The 13569-nt window shown below is 33.7% G+C and overlaps 1 protein-coding gene across 1 annotated transcript in view; it reads left to right on the top strand.

Annotated features, from left to right (window-relative positions):
* The window catches only part of LOC125505330 (transient receptor potential-gamma protein), a gene marked incomplete at its 3' end in the record, with an annotated part of 37174 nt that extends 27471 nt beyond the window's left edge, over positions 1-9703 (top strand). Inside the window, 5 exon segments of the mRNA XM_048668938.1 lie at positions 1784-2018; positions 3879-3998; positions 7082-7221; positions 8319-8416; positions 9570-9703. Of these exon segments, the coding sequence (XP_048524895.1) occupies positions 1784-2018; positions 3879-3998; positions 7082-7221; positions 8319-8416; positions 9570-9703 (727 nt within the window).
* Between the last annotated feature and the right edge of the window lie 3866 nt (positions 9704-13569).

The raw sequence follows: 13569 nt of genomic DNA, 5'->3' as shown, positions 1-13569 counted from the left end.
GCCGTCACCCAATTTGCAACTTATTCTCATCAAAAATGTCCATCCAAAGAAGCATGTTCAAACATAAAAATGAAGACATTTATGGAATACCTAAATACAAATACAAAACTCCTAAATTCACCACGTTTATTTCAATAATAAATACAATAGTGTGCCCTAACTAAAACACGTTTTAAGTTTATGCATGCTTGCAACTAACCGCTAGGATCAGAGAAACTTAAAAAAACATACTCATAACACAATTTTCGGATGTTTCCGATCACTCTGAATTGAAATATGGTTATTATGTCTGCGCTGGAATTATGAAAACTTTCAATTGAGATATAGAAGTTAATAAACAACGAATGAAGAGTGTTGGCGTTCAAATATTCATATAAAAGGAATTTTTTCGCGACCTAAGCAAGGTTTGCACAGGCAACGACGAAGCTGTGCCGTTGCCGGTTAACGTGAACATCACCATTTACTTATCTCATAAGAATGTTTTGTCGTGTCGCTGCCGGTCGGTTGGTTGTGTGAATCAGCCTTTAAATTCTTTCTGCGCGAATTCTGGCGAAAGCAGGACATTTTTCCTTAATCCAAAAATTATGTGTCCGCTTAAGTCGCGAAAAAATCCAATCATTTATTAACAGCCTTCAATATTTCCAAACGTTATTTAATTAAATAAGACTTAAGTGGTGTTTTGAACTCAGTTAATTGGCCAAGAAACGGTTTTTCAAACTGTTAGAATCGAAAAATTGAATTAACATGTACATATCAAGAAAGCTTAAGTGTTAGAAAATATGAAAGGGTAGGAAAAATATGGCCGAAATAATTTTTCCATGCCTTCGTCAAATCAAAAGATAAGTACAACAGTTAAAGAATCGAAATGCGAAATATTTTTGATTTGTTCATAATTTATGAGTGTCTGACATCCATTTTATGAAAATATTAGAACTGCAAAGTTATACTTTTCCCGTGTAACGCAAATCTAGCAACTTCCAGAATTTTAATGCTTATAGCTTGAGAGTTGCAAGGTTCATATACAGAGTAATGGTCAATTGCAAACTGACGCTTAGCAAAGAAATTTATCAATTTGCCAAATAATCTTCTTAACTAAGCTTCTAACTTAATTTCGCTTTTTATTGGATCAAATAATCATATCGACCACTTTTGCATAAATAAACCAGCCGCATTTCTGAGTCTGCAATGTTCCATTTTCGTCCCTGCCACCCACTCTATACAATTTAAAGCAAATCAAAAGTTGCAGGAAATGAAAGGACTGAAAACCCAGTTTAGTATCCAATTAAGTTTGCGATTTACTTTTCGTGTTTGTGCGGATTCTAAATTACCGTCGACGCCCCATTAACCCTTTGCGATAGGCAGTATCATCGGTAAGCTGGGCCCGATTTACAATCGCTGGTTCACTAACCGCCTGCCTTACATTTGGGTCGGTGAACTTTAAACGAAATATTTCTATTGCTGGCCGGCATTTTTGCTAAACGATCGAGGGAGTGGACGGATTTAATTTACCTTAAGAAATATTCGGATTTACTCATCAATCATATTCCGACGTTCCTTGGCAGTGCCAAAATTGAATTGTATCCATAATTCTACAGAAATTTTACTTTGTTAAAACTTGAGTAAACTTTGGCATTGTTTACCTAATAAATTCGCTGTATGTTTTTTTAATTATCACTGTCTTACGACTGTAGCTGCCCAGTAAACCGTAGGCTTCGATTTACAACTTGCAATTTTACCCCAATTGGAAAAATCCAAAAAATAGCTAGAAACTTTAATATTTTAGTTTGTGGCGCACTCGAATGTCCAGCAACTGCTGGCATCGATTTGGTACGAAGGCCTGCCTGGATTCCGTCGAAAAAACATGGTGCTGCAAGCTCTGGAAATAGTCAGAATTGGCATTTTGTTCCCATTCTTTTCAATCGCTTACATCGTGGCCCCCCATTCAGTCATTGGACAAACGATGAGGAAGCCTTTTATTAAATTCATCTGTCACTCTGCCAGCTACTTTACCTTCTTATGTAAGTATACATAAGTTTTTTTTAGATGATGTACAGAAACTACTTGCCTCCAAGGCTGACAAAGTGTAGGTCTAGAGGGTGTTTTGTGAATGCGGAATGTACATTGCGTTTTGAAATATGCTAATGCAGGCCCAAATTTGCTTGCGAATTTCCACTAAAGTCCCTTTCCCAAGTCGGATCTCCAGCTGAGAGCAACATAATCAGAAAAGTTTCCACTTTATGCTTCTCTCAGTTTAATAATTATTTATTCACAAAATAATCACGACTATTGCACAATTTTGCCTCAGAAGGCTTCCACACGATTAATTTAAAGTTGTTTTGCTTAATTTTATCCATATCTGCTTTGCCTACCTAAGTTTGTGCTGTAGGCAATTTTCTTTCCTCTTGCGATGGATTTTTTATTTCTTGGGTAGTTAAGGGGACTTTTATACTCTTGCTGTAGCAACAAACCATTTGATTTCGATAAAATTTCCTAATGACTACAGCTTTTCGTTGGCAAAAGGTTGATGTGTTATGAGGCGATGAAGTTTATGGGCGCCACCGAATTTGAATAATCAGTTTAATGGAGAGTGCTTAAAACTCCTGGAGATTGCATTAATATTTTTTCCCTTTTTGCTTTATGGGAGTAAACGTTAGTTTTAGAAGTATGAGTTTTATTCAGCTCTTGTATGCACCTTTCAGTGAAATTTATATTTATTATTGTTTCTCTTTTTGCATTTCGATTTCAACCAGATTTTTAAATGCTGGTCATTTAATTGCGTGTTTTTTATTGATTTTATATACATGCAATTATTATGCAAAATTATTAACATGCAAATAATGTTGTTAAAAGTAAATTGGTTATCATATACAGAGAAATTATGAAATCAAGGGCATTTTCATTCAGCCCCAGAATTTCTCATTTGAATACACCCCAAAATTTGAAACCAGACATAATGTAGAGAAAATAATTGTTATGAATAATTTACATTTCGTTTGAGAATATCTCGACATTTGAAGAAAATGTGAATGTTATTGCTTCGCGAGCATTCTTAAGCAATTCAGCTGCTGCACGAACACGTAAAAAGTATGTTTGGGTTGTAACAAAAAGGCTGGTAAGAAAATGTAAAAAACTCTTTAAGCTTTTTGCCTAACAAATACTGGAAGACCAATCTTTGCTATTCTAAACTCATTTCCTTAATTTTTTCCAGAAATGACCCAAATAAAAAAAATTGTATTCATTTTTCGATATTTTGGGAATTTTTTTTATATTCGACGAAATCAGTTAGCATTTAAGCGCATTCACTATAGACTTTATCACTTTTCCTATAGGGAATCATTATTATGATTTACGATAGGAAAAGATCCCAGAACCAACGCATATTAAAAAATTAAGCTACACTGCATACAATTTGCCTTAAAAATCACATTTTGTCTTACTAACACAATCATTTGATTTACTTACTTTCCTCTGAAGCTCTTTTCATTTATGTTATTTATCAAAAGCTTTCTTTGTACTGTTATAAAACTGAAAACAATCCAGACATCCCCATTTTGCCTCATAAACAAGTCCTTAGGGCAATTATAAATAATCAGCAAAATACCAAAGAAACTTTCATCGTTTTCCACAACTTTTCGAATTGGTTTTCAAGTCAGCCTTCCCGTGTGTAAAAAGTTTAAACTTTTTTCAGCTTCAATTCCCTGTGAAACCGAAAATGTTGATAGGCGTGCATTTGTAAGGGCTAAAACTATGCCTGGGGTGTGGTAAAGACCCGGGCAAAAACTTGGAAACATGGGAACCGTAAAAAAACTTTATCAGTGTTTGTAGCGCCTTATTTGCTTGACTTGACATGTATTTTGAAACCTTTCGGGTTTTTCCAGTTATGTTAATTCTCGCTTCACAACGGCAGTTGTTTTTCAATGGAGGCGACGAGGAAGTGATCATCCAAAGAGGAGCGAAACCGACCTTGGTCGAATGGATCATATTGGCTTACGTAAGTGGTAAGTTAACAGAACAAAGAATTATGTCCATTTTTATTCGGGAAATTTAGAAAGCTGAAAGAGCGCCTTGAGTGCCGCGTAATTGCAAAGCGGCTAAGTAACAACGGTAATTTAAAACACGCGTTTGTATGTTAAGATGAAAAATTGTGGAGGGTTTGCGGCAACAAATATGAGTGCGGTTTTATGTTCTTTTTCGAAGTTTTTTTTTTGAAAAATGTTCCCGGTTTCCATTTAGCTGTTAATAGGGAATAAACTGCTGACATTTTCCTTTATGAGATTCAGGTAATTAGTGCTAAAAAGAGAATTGTTTCACATTTTGCAACAACTTAATTCTGAATTAATCTTCTGGGATGAAAATGTCATGACAAAGTTCCAAACGGAGGACTTTTTCATAGTTAGATAATGAATATTACAATCGACTAATGTGTTTATTTATGTTAAAATGTTCCCAAAAATCAGCAAAAAGCGCTGAAGAACCGCAGATGTCCGACTTTCATAGAATAAGATCGTCTGTACTTAGTCGTATAATGTCCCATTTTGTAGCCCTCTTAGTTGTTGAGAAAATAAATCTGCAAAAAGAAAAAGCAAAAATTTCAAAATCAGAATATCGGAATTTTCCAAAAACCAGTCAAAAATACCCTTTGATGCTGCAAATTAAGACTTCAATAGAACAGGATGAGATATTGTGTACTTGCCTCATTTCCTAGCCGCTCTGAGTAATAAATAGGACGACAATTGTACAACACAAATTGCGAAATTTCTTAAAAATAGGGCGAAAGTGCTTTGAGGGTGCGAATGCTGATTTGAATAAAATAGGATGCCCCACATGCTAGCTACTCCACTCGGACAAAAAAACAAAAAAGGGGAGAGGAAAAGCAGAAAGTTGAGGATTGGAATTTATGAAATTTCCCAAAAATCAGACTAAAATGCGCTTTAAGGCTACCAATTCAAAACTCAATAGAATAGCATTAGATCTTGTCTACTTAGTTGCACAATGCCCGGTTTCCTAGGCACTCTAAGTTCCGGAGCCAATAAATATGACAAGAAAATTTGAAATTTTCCAAAAATCAGATAATCGTGCTTTGAGGGTGCAAATTTTGATTATACCTTGATTCACGTTACCCCAGTTAAGAGAAGAGAAGAGAAAATTAATATGCTAACAGGAAAAGCAAAAAGTTGTGGAACAGAATTTCCGAAATTTGCCGCTTTCAGGCTGCAAATTAAAAACTCAATAGAGTAAGATTAGACAGTGTGTACTTAGTTGTACAATGTCCCGTCTGCTAGCCCCTCTAGTTCCTGAGCCAATAAATATGACAACAATCAACGCATAATTTCAAAAATTTGCCAAAAATAATTCCAAAGTGTTTAAGAACAGAAAATTATGGGATCCATGAAGCGAGTCTTAGCTATCTAATGATGTGTTGGCTCACATTTTAGATTTCCCAATCGCTGATAAAGTAACAAAGAGGGACAGCAATAGTTGAGGATTATAAGTTGCAAAACTTTGCAAAAATCAGCCCTATGCGTTTTGGAGCCACAAATTTCGTGCTCAATACAATGCGATCTTTTTAACTTAGCCCTGCACTAAATTGGATTCTAGAAGTTCTAAATTATAAAAATAAAGTAAATAAATAAGCAAAGCAAAAAAATTCAGAAGTTCAGCATCTAAGTTAAATTAAATTTTGCTTTTGGAGCCGCGCAAAAATTGGTATCACTAGAACATAGCTACTCTGGTTGCTGATAAAATAAATATGCAAAGAGATAACGGAAAATTCAGGACTTATCCTTAACACCGTTCTTTTTTCCTCTAAGTTTAAGCAAAAGTGATTTGGTGCTCCAAATCTCTTTCATTTCATCTATTTACTTTAACTCTGAACTTTCCAGTTTTTAAGCAAATGAATATGTAAAGCTAAGGAACAGAAATTTGAACATCGGGACTACCAAAATTTCCAACTTTTTAGGCAAAAACGATTTGAAGCCCCAAATGTAGTCATGCTTAGAATAGATCCTCTCTAATTAGTCCTGCAATTCTGGACGTTATTGTTTCTGAGCAAATAAATATTTAAAACAAAAGCGTGCAACATGGGAACTTTTTTGTACTACATTTTTATAAAAAGTTATAATAGATTTATTTTGAGCTTCCATTTGTGCTTGATATTTTCTTTAATTGGATCAAATGCCATTTTAATTAAAATTTGTTCACTTATTCAATACCACCCTTGCAATTACCTTCGTTTCCTCGCGAAACTAGAATTTTCCTGGATTGCTGGTTCCCAATTTGGCACACGTTTTCTTGAGTTATATTTTTGCTTTTGGCTAATGACATTTTCTTTTTCCTTATGTGTGATATCCTCTCACTCCCGGAAAATGCGACTTAATAATAGAATTTCTTTTATTTTTGTTATTAATGTTTTCGGGCGATGTTAAAGCAATTAATCAAGCAGTAAATTAATTTCACTCAAAGTTTGAGTTAAGTTTCTATTAATTTTATTAACTGTTTCTTTATATCAGCAGTTAAAACTAACCCTGTAAGTAAACCCGACCATGCAGTAGGATTTAATTCCATTGTTGTATATCAATTTATAAATTCTGCACACAAAATGTTGGCAAGTAAAACGTTCCCAAAACTGCATTAATCAAATTCAACGGCATTTACAATAATCACGTATAACAAATGCGGCGATGTTAAAGCACTTGATCTTTCGCTCTTCCAAATGAGAGCCGAAGTTGCTTTTACATGAAAACTTTATATTACTTTATCGTCGAAGCAATTAAGTCGACGACATTCTGCCAAAGGGAGTTATTAAATATACTAAAGCTGGGATGCTTTAATGGAATTATCGCAATTAGTTGAACGCTTATACAGCGAATTATTGCGTTAGGATTAATGTGTATTTGTGCCGAGCGAGATAATCAGGATAATAATTGTCTTTTGTTATTTGATGCAAGAAGACGTCGCTTCCAGTAACAAAGCAACGCTTTTTGGCTTAAATCAAAAGCTGAGAGCGTGAGTTTTCGTTAAAGAAATCTCGTCGGAAAATGGAATAAAACGGAGAAAAGTAAATGAAATGCAATTATTTTAGGTTTAATTTGGAGTGAAATAAAGCAGCTGTGGGACGTTGGACTTGAAGAATACGTAAGAGATATGTGGAACGTCATTGATTTTATCACGAATTCCTTGTATGTGGCTACCGTTGCTTTAAGGGTTGTCTCATATTACGAGGTAAGGAATTTTCAGTCTTTGTAGATTTTGTCTTTGTATTTTTTTGTATTTTGTACAATTAGTACAGTAAGTAAACTGTAACATGAATATTTAAATTGGCTTATAATGCTGATGTTAAAATTAAATGATTCGCGTGTATATTTCTGTCTACAATGGAATCATTTCTATTCAAATTAGGACGATTTTCATAATGAAGGGGTTTAAAATATTTTGCTTAGCTTATCTATTCGGTGTTCTATCTTTTTAGAAAACGGTTATCACAGAATGGTTTGTCCCTAAAGAGTTTTGAAGAAATTTTATAATTTAATAGCGCTAATATAAATTTGAACAATCTATGCATGCTTGCCTGAAGACTTTAAGAATTGAAAATTTAATTGGTAATCGATTATATTACGGATTTTTACGTGAGTTTGTAAAAAGAGCAAACTCACAGACATTAAATGTTGAGGCTTAAAAATAAGGGTTTTGGACTTACATGACAAAGAGATACAAGCATCTGGCGATTGTTTTTAACAAAAACCTAAAATCTGAAAAACCCACCAATTTGTCAAATTTTACATACGCAAATGATGGCATAAATCACGAGAAAATTTAATTCAGTTTTGGCTTTGTTTATTTTAATTTTATTCTTTGCTGTATCATGCTGACAAATCGGCCCAACATTGACTAGAGCGACTTAGTCAGCGTATACAGAAATATGCATTGCAAAAAATGGTTAAATAAAAAAAGAAGACAGAAAGAAATTTTACGTTTCTTCTTATATCTCAAAATAATATTCTAAAAATCTACAATGGTTTTTTTTGCTTTCGTTGCAAATTTTTTTTATCAAAGTCAAACCTATTTAAAAAATTATTACATTGCAAATGTTGCTTATTAAGTAGAATAATAATTAATTATTTACTGATAATTAATAAAATAACAAGGAAGGTCTAGCATTCAGATATAAACCTGCACACGAAAAAATTTTATTGGTGAAAGATCGTAGTAGAAAGAAGGTGTTGAAAATTACAGAATTTGCACTCTCTTAGTTTTCCGAAATTTATTTTCATGTTTTCCATAAATACATTACATTAAACGTTCTGAATTATTCATTTAAGGTAACACAGAGCCCGGAAGTAATGCCAAGGAAAGACTGGGATGACTGGGATCCAATGCTTATTTCCGAGGGACTTTTTTCAGCCGCAAATATTTTCAGGTAAATGTTTCCAGCTTTGTCTGTAAACGACTGTTTCACATCTGTAATATTAAATTTGCCTGCCTCTCGCCAGCAAGTGTCTGTTAAATATGATACGAACGATTATTTCTTTGTAGAAAATATTACTCTTTGCCAGCTAAGTTAAATACTTATAACGGATTTGGCAGAGTTTATCTGTGAAATTTTGGCTTCAATCCAGTCCAAACAAGTGCGAAATGTTGCCATAACCAGCAGAAACTACAACATTAGGCCCGTGTAATAATTAACATATTGCATATTGCACCCACAAATCAGTGACAGAATATGGTAATAGCATGGCGAAGGGTCTATTCAATGCTATTAAAACCGAAAGCTTTTACTAATTATTTGGCCAAACTCAAAAAGTTATTTTAATGTTTGCTATGAAGCTCGGTCGGTTTCAATTTCACCCAAAGGCCATGATTCGTATACAAATCGGTATTAAACGGGGTCGAAGTTTTCGATAAGTGGATTTGCAACTTTCTGTTCGAACAATGGAACTTTCGAGCAGTTTCAGCGGAAATGAATTGACTGGATTTAATATTTGAAAATTATCAACGAAACTCCGATGTTTAAGCAATTAATTGGCGATTTATAATACCGATTGAGTAAATATCTCCCCGATGCACGATAAATTTTATGCCTCATTTACCTAAAGAGAGTTGAAGTGTATTGGGTTATAATAAAGCTACGTCAACTGGACAATGTGATTTAAAACCCAATAGGATTATTTGTGAATATTGAGTAAATATTTCACAATTTTCATAACAGCACACGGGTTATTTGTACGAATTTAAATTGAAAAATTAATATTTTTGCTATCGTTTAATAGTGCCCTGATGGAAATTGGCAATAAATACCTATGTAAGTTCTTGGGCTTATAAGTCAACAAATAGTGGCAGAAAATAAAAATACAATTTTTCTTGTGCCAGCATTATATTTAAGGGCTCCATCTTCACTAAACCGGAAACGCCTTAAGTCAATAAATCATGATTAAATGAAAGAAAAGAGAAACAAAAATAGGGTGGACGAAAGTAATATTTTTAACAGTAACTTGAAAACACAGTTAATGAACACATCCCAAATCGTCCTTATGTGATCGACAATATAAATTTCTTAATATTTTTTTTTTCAGTTCTTTGAAGCTTGTCTACATTTTCTCAGTGAATCCGCATCTGGGGCCACTTCAAGTGTCGCTATCACGAATGGTTACCGATATTATGAAGTTTTTCTTTTTGTATGTGCTGGTGCTTTTTGCGTTTTCTTGCGGTAAGTAGCAGTTTACTAATTTCTTCTTAATTTGAAACTGTCAGTGCCTTTCACTGGATTTTTATTTAAAAAATCAATTTACGTTATTTTGCTAATGAGAGGTTGATTATATCGGAAACTTAATGTAGACTTAATGTAGTTGAATGAGTGGTGAAATAAATATTATCTTAGATGTTATTTCTATACTTAAATTTATCGAACTACGAATTTAAAAATATTTGGGTCTTTGTACTAAGTTAATAAGTGTATCAAGTCAATTAATAAGGATTTTTTGGGAATTTTAGAGCATTTGGATGAATTTTGTCAAAATTTGAGCAAATATTCTATCAACTTTTTCATCAAAATTAAAGCTTTTATGTTTGCTTTAAAACTTCTAAAAATATTAGAATACCAAGGTCTTTTATAAGCTGTTCCTAAGAGTATAATTACAAAAAAACTTAACTGTCCATGCTATTCTCTTCATACACTTTTTTACAGTTTTTTCAAACAAATTTCTAAAATTGTTAATGTCGATAATGTGGCGCAGAAGTTCAGATTGCAGATTTTTCTGCAAAAAAACTACTTTATATCAATATATTTTGATACAATCATGAAACACAAGGATCAGCCTTGTTTTTTTAATAAATGGAATTACAAGACACATCTTAAAAGGATAAAATTTAGTGCTATAAATTCCAAATAACGAGAGAGAATTTTATGAAAATCCATAATCGTAATTTTCATTACCCGACTACCACAATTAATCGATTTCTATTAACAAAGAAACCAAAACGGCACAATTGCAATACTATTACAATATATGAATATTTTTTAATAGTATATTAAAATTAATTGATTCTACAGGGTGAGTTTTTTTCGATGACTTATACAGAAATCTTCGGAACTAGAGCATTTACGAAGAAGGTCAGATGGACAAAAAATTGTCGTTTCGAATGCTCTACTCGAAACCTATTAAATTTTTCTAAAATTTCAGAGCTGTGAAGAGATATTTGGGAAAAACTTAATTATGGTAAATTTATAAATTACCCCCAGTTCGGTTGATATTAATTTACCAGGAAAACATTTAATAGGAAGAAAACTTGTAGGAAATTGAATTCCAAATAAAATGGTGTAAGACATTTCTCTAAAATAATTGTCATTTTTGACATATGACACAAATTTCAGTTTTTCTAAATGGCAACCATACTTGATTATTGCTTTACCGAATAGAGCATTTTATTACAATTTCTGTGATATATCACATCGTTAGGTTTTTTCGACAATAAAGTGTTTTTCTAAAATAAAATAATCATTAACATTTATCTCTAGAAACTTTGATTTTTATTGTGAAACATTTTCAAAAAGTCCACCATTATTATCAAGGCAAACATGTTACAAACACAGGTTGCTTTTCTTGCAGACCGACCATCAATATTTTCAAATGCTCTAACAGCAGGTTCTTTAAGTGCATTTAAATTGGAATATTTGTTTATGTAAACTGTGATTGTTACGGTTCGCCACAAAAAAAATCCAAAGGTTAAAGATCCGGTGATCGAGGTGGACATAAAATAGGGCCGTTTCGTCCAATCCAACTTGGGAGTTGGAATTGCTGGTCCAGGTGATTCCATTGATTGAAACCATTACGCCATGTTTCTAAATCTAAGTCGTCCAACAAAAAATCTAGGTTATTCCGAAAGAATTGAAGATACCGACTCCCATTTAAAGTGCCTTTAAAAAATAAATGGCCCACGACTTTTCGAACCTGCCATTCCTCTCCAAACGTTAACTCCAAATTTAATTTGTGGTCTCCTTTGCTCAACGTGGTGGGGATTTGTTTGATTCCAAAGATGTTTATTGTGTCGATTAAACATACCACAATTATTTGCAACTCGAATTTCATCGGTCCACAATACTTTGTAAGGTTTCTGAACCATGTATAAAAATTCACATGCAGCTCCTCATTCCCTGGATGTAACGTTTGTGGAATGGAATTTGTGTTTTTTTAAACTCCTATCACAGTGTTTTGGGATGGCTTACAATGGCCAAGACATTAACCTCCACAGCTTCATTTAATACTTTATCTTCATTTTTTGGCTGCGTAAAACTTCCATAAGTGCCCAAATTGTCGTATAATCGTTTGAATGTTTTCAAGGACGGTTAACGACGGTCAAAATACCCTTCAAAATAGTAATCAGAAGCTCGTCTAGCATTTTTATCACAACTAATGTAGGTTTCAATCATGTCGCGCTATTTTTGATTGGAATAGTTAATTTTTACAGTAAAATTAACTTAGATTTCTAAGTTGAATTTAAACTTCAGTGTCAAAAATTGAAAGATGTTGTAATTATTTGTTGCTATGGAAACGATGCTATGTCTTATACTATTTTCCATGACTACCTTAGATCAACTAAATTGAAAAAGTATAAATTGTTCGCGGATACTTTATTTTCGAAAAAACCCTAACGATGTGATATATCACAGAAATTGTAATAAAATGSTCTATTCGGTAAAGCAATAATCAAGGATGGYTGCCATTTAAAAAAACTCAAATTTGTGTCATATGTACAAAAATTACAGTTATTTTGAAAAAATTTCTGATTGTACATACTTTCCTGACTGTGTTTCAATTCCAAATCAAAATCAATTCCTGGGCTTCAGTCATTCAAGGCTTAAAGTAGCAACAACGCTACACATAGAAACTGATGATGGCGGAAAACACCGAAACGTATTTTAATTGATAAATGACTGAAGCCCAGGAATTGATTTTGATTTAAAATTGCTGATGCCATTTTGTTCRAAATTCAATTTCGTGCAAGTTTTCTATTTAATATTTTCCGGTCAAATTAATATCAACGARACTAGGAGTGATTTAAAAATTTGCCATAAATAAGTTCTGCCCAAATATCTCTTGACAGCTGTCAAATTTTAGGAAAATAAAATTGGTTTGGTTTTCTGGAGAGCATTCAAAACTACAATTCTTTGTCGATTTAACCTTTTTCGTAACTGGTATAGTTTCGAAGATCTCTGTACTGGTCGTCGATAAAAACTTACCCCGTATAATGCAGTGAAGCAAACGAGAGCGCGGTACCCTAGTCCAGAAGATAGCGACGGTTTTGTCTTTGCCTTGTAGGTGTAGTTTATTTGTCTTCTTTTGACTTTAAAAGCGAAATACAAAATAAAGGAAAACCCACAACTTAATTGCGAATATCACTAGTGAAATCGGCAGTACCTGGAGAGTTATTGGAAATTGGAAATACTGACTGTCAAGCAGTAATAAGGTTAATCCTGATTTTAATACTGCATTAGCTTAATTTTTTTAACGTAATGATAGTTACTGRAATGTCTAGTTCACTGCTTTCAGTATTAAACGTGTCTAACCTAACCTTAAATAATTTAATTAATTTTATGTTCTGTCTGTCGTTTACCTTTTTGGTTGGATTTTGAATGACGTTTGAGCATTCCTGCGTAATTTCTACTGTAATGGCGTTTCGGCAAATGCCAAATAACGTCCCTGCTCGAGCGCAAAGCTCTCTTTGTATTGTTAGGGTTTATTTCCGGTAAATTAACATGTTCGGACTTGAACGGGTTTTCGGCGGTTTTCTCGGGCGCCAGCCATCAGGATTTATGTGGTGGTGGCCCCCCAGCTAGGGTCGCTCTTATGCAGTGGAGAAGGAAAACAACCCCGAGGTCAATACGCAGTCAGCGTAAACGCCGTCAAACAACAAATGGTTTATCAGACTATGAAGGCTTTCACGGCCGGTTAAATCACATTTAGGAATGTTTTCCGGGCTATGAAGCCGTGGTCTATGGGAATTTCTTCCTGACGTTTCGTCCACAACTGCGGTGGACATTATCAAAGGCGATGAGGCAGTGGGCGAAGTGATCTC

Source organism: Dendroctonus ponderosae, unplaced genomic scaffold, assembly GCF_020466585.1.
Source record: "Dendroctonus ponderosae isolate FM_Combo_2020 unplaced genomic scaffold, Dpon_F_20191213v2 Dpon_F_20191213_8, whole genome shotgun sequence".
Classification (NCBI taxonomy): Eukaryota; Metazoa; Arthropoda; class Insecta; order Coleoptera; family Curculionidae; genus Dendroctonus; species Dendroctonus ponderosae.
Note: the sequence above shows the minus strand (reverse complement) of the source record. Positions and strands in the feature narration are given on the sequence as shown.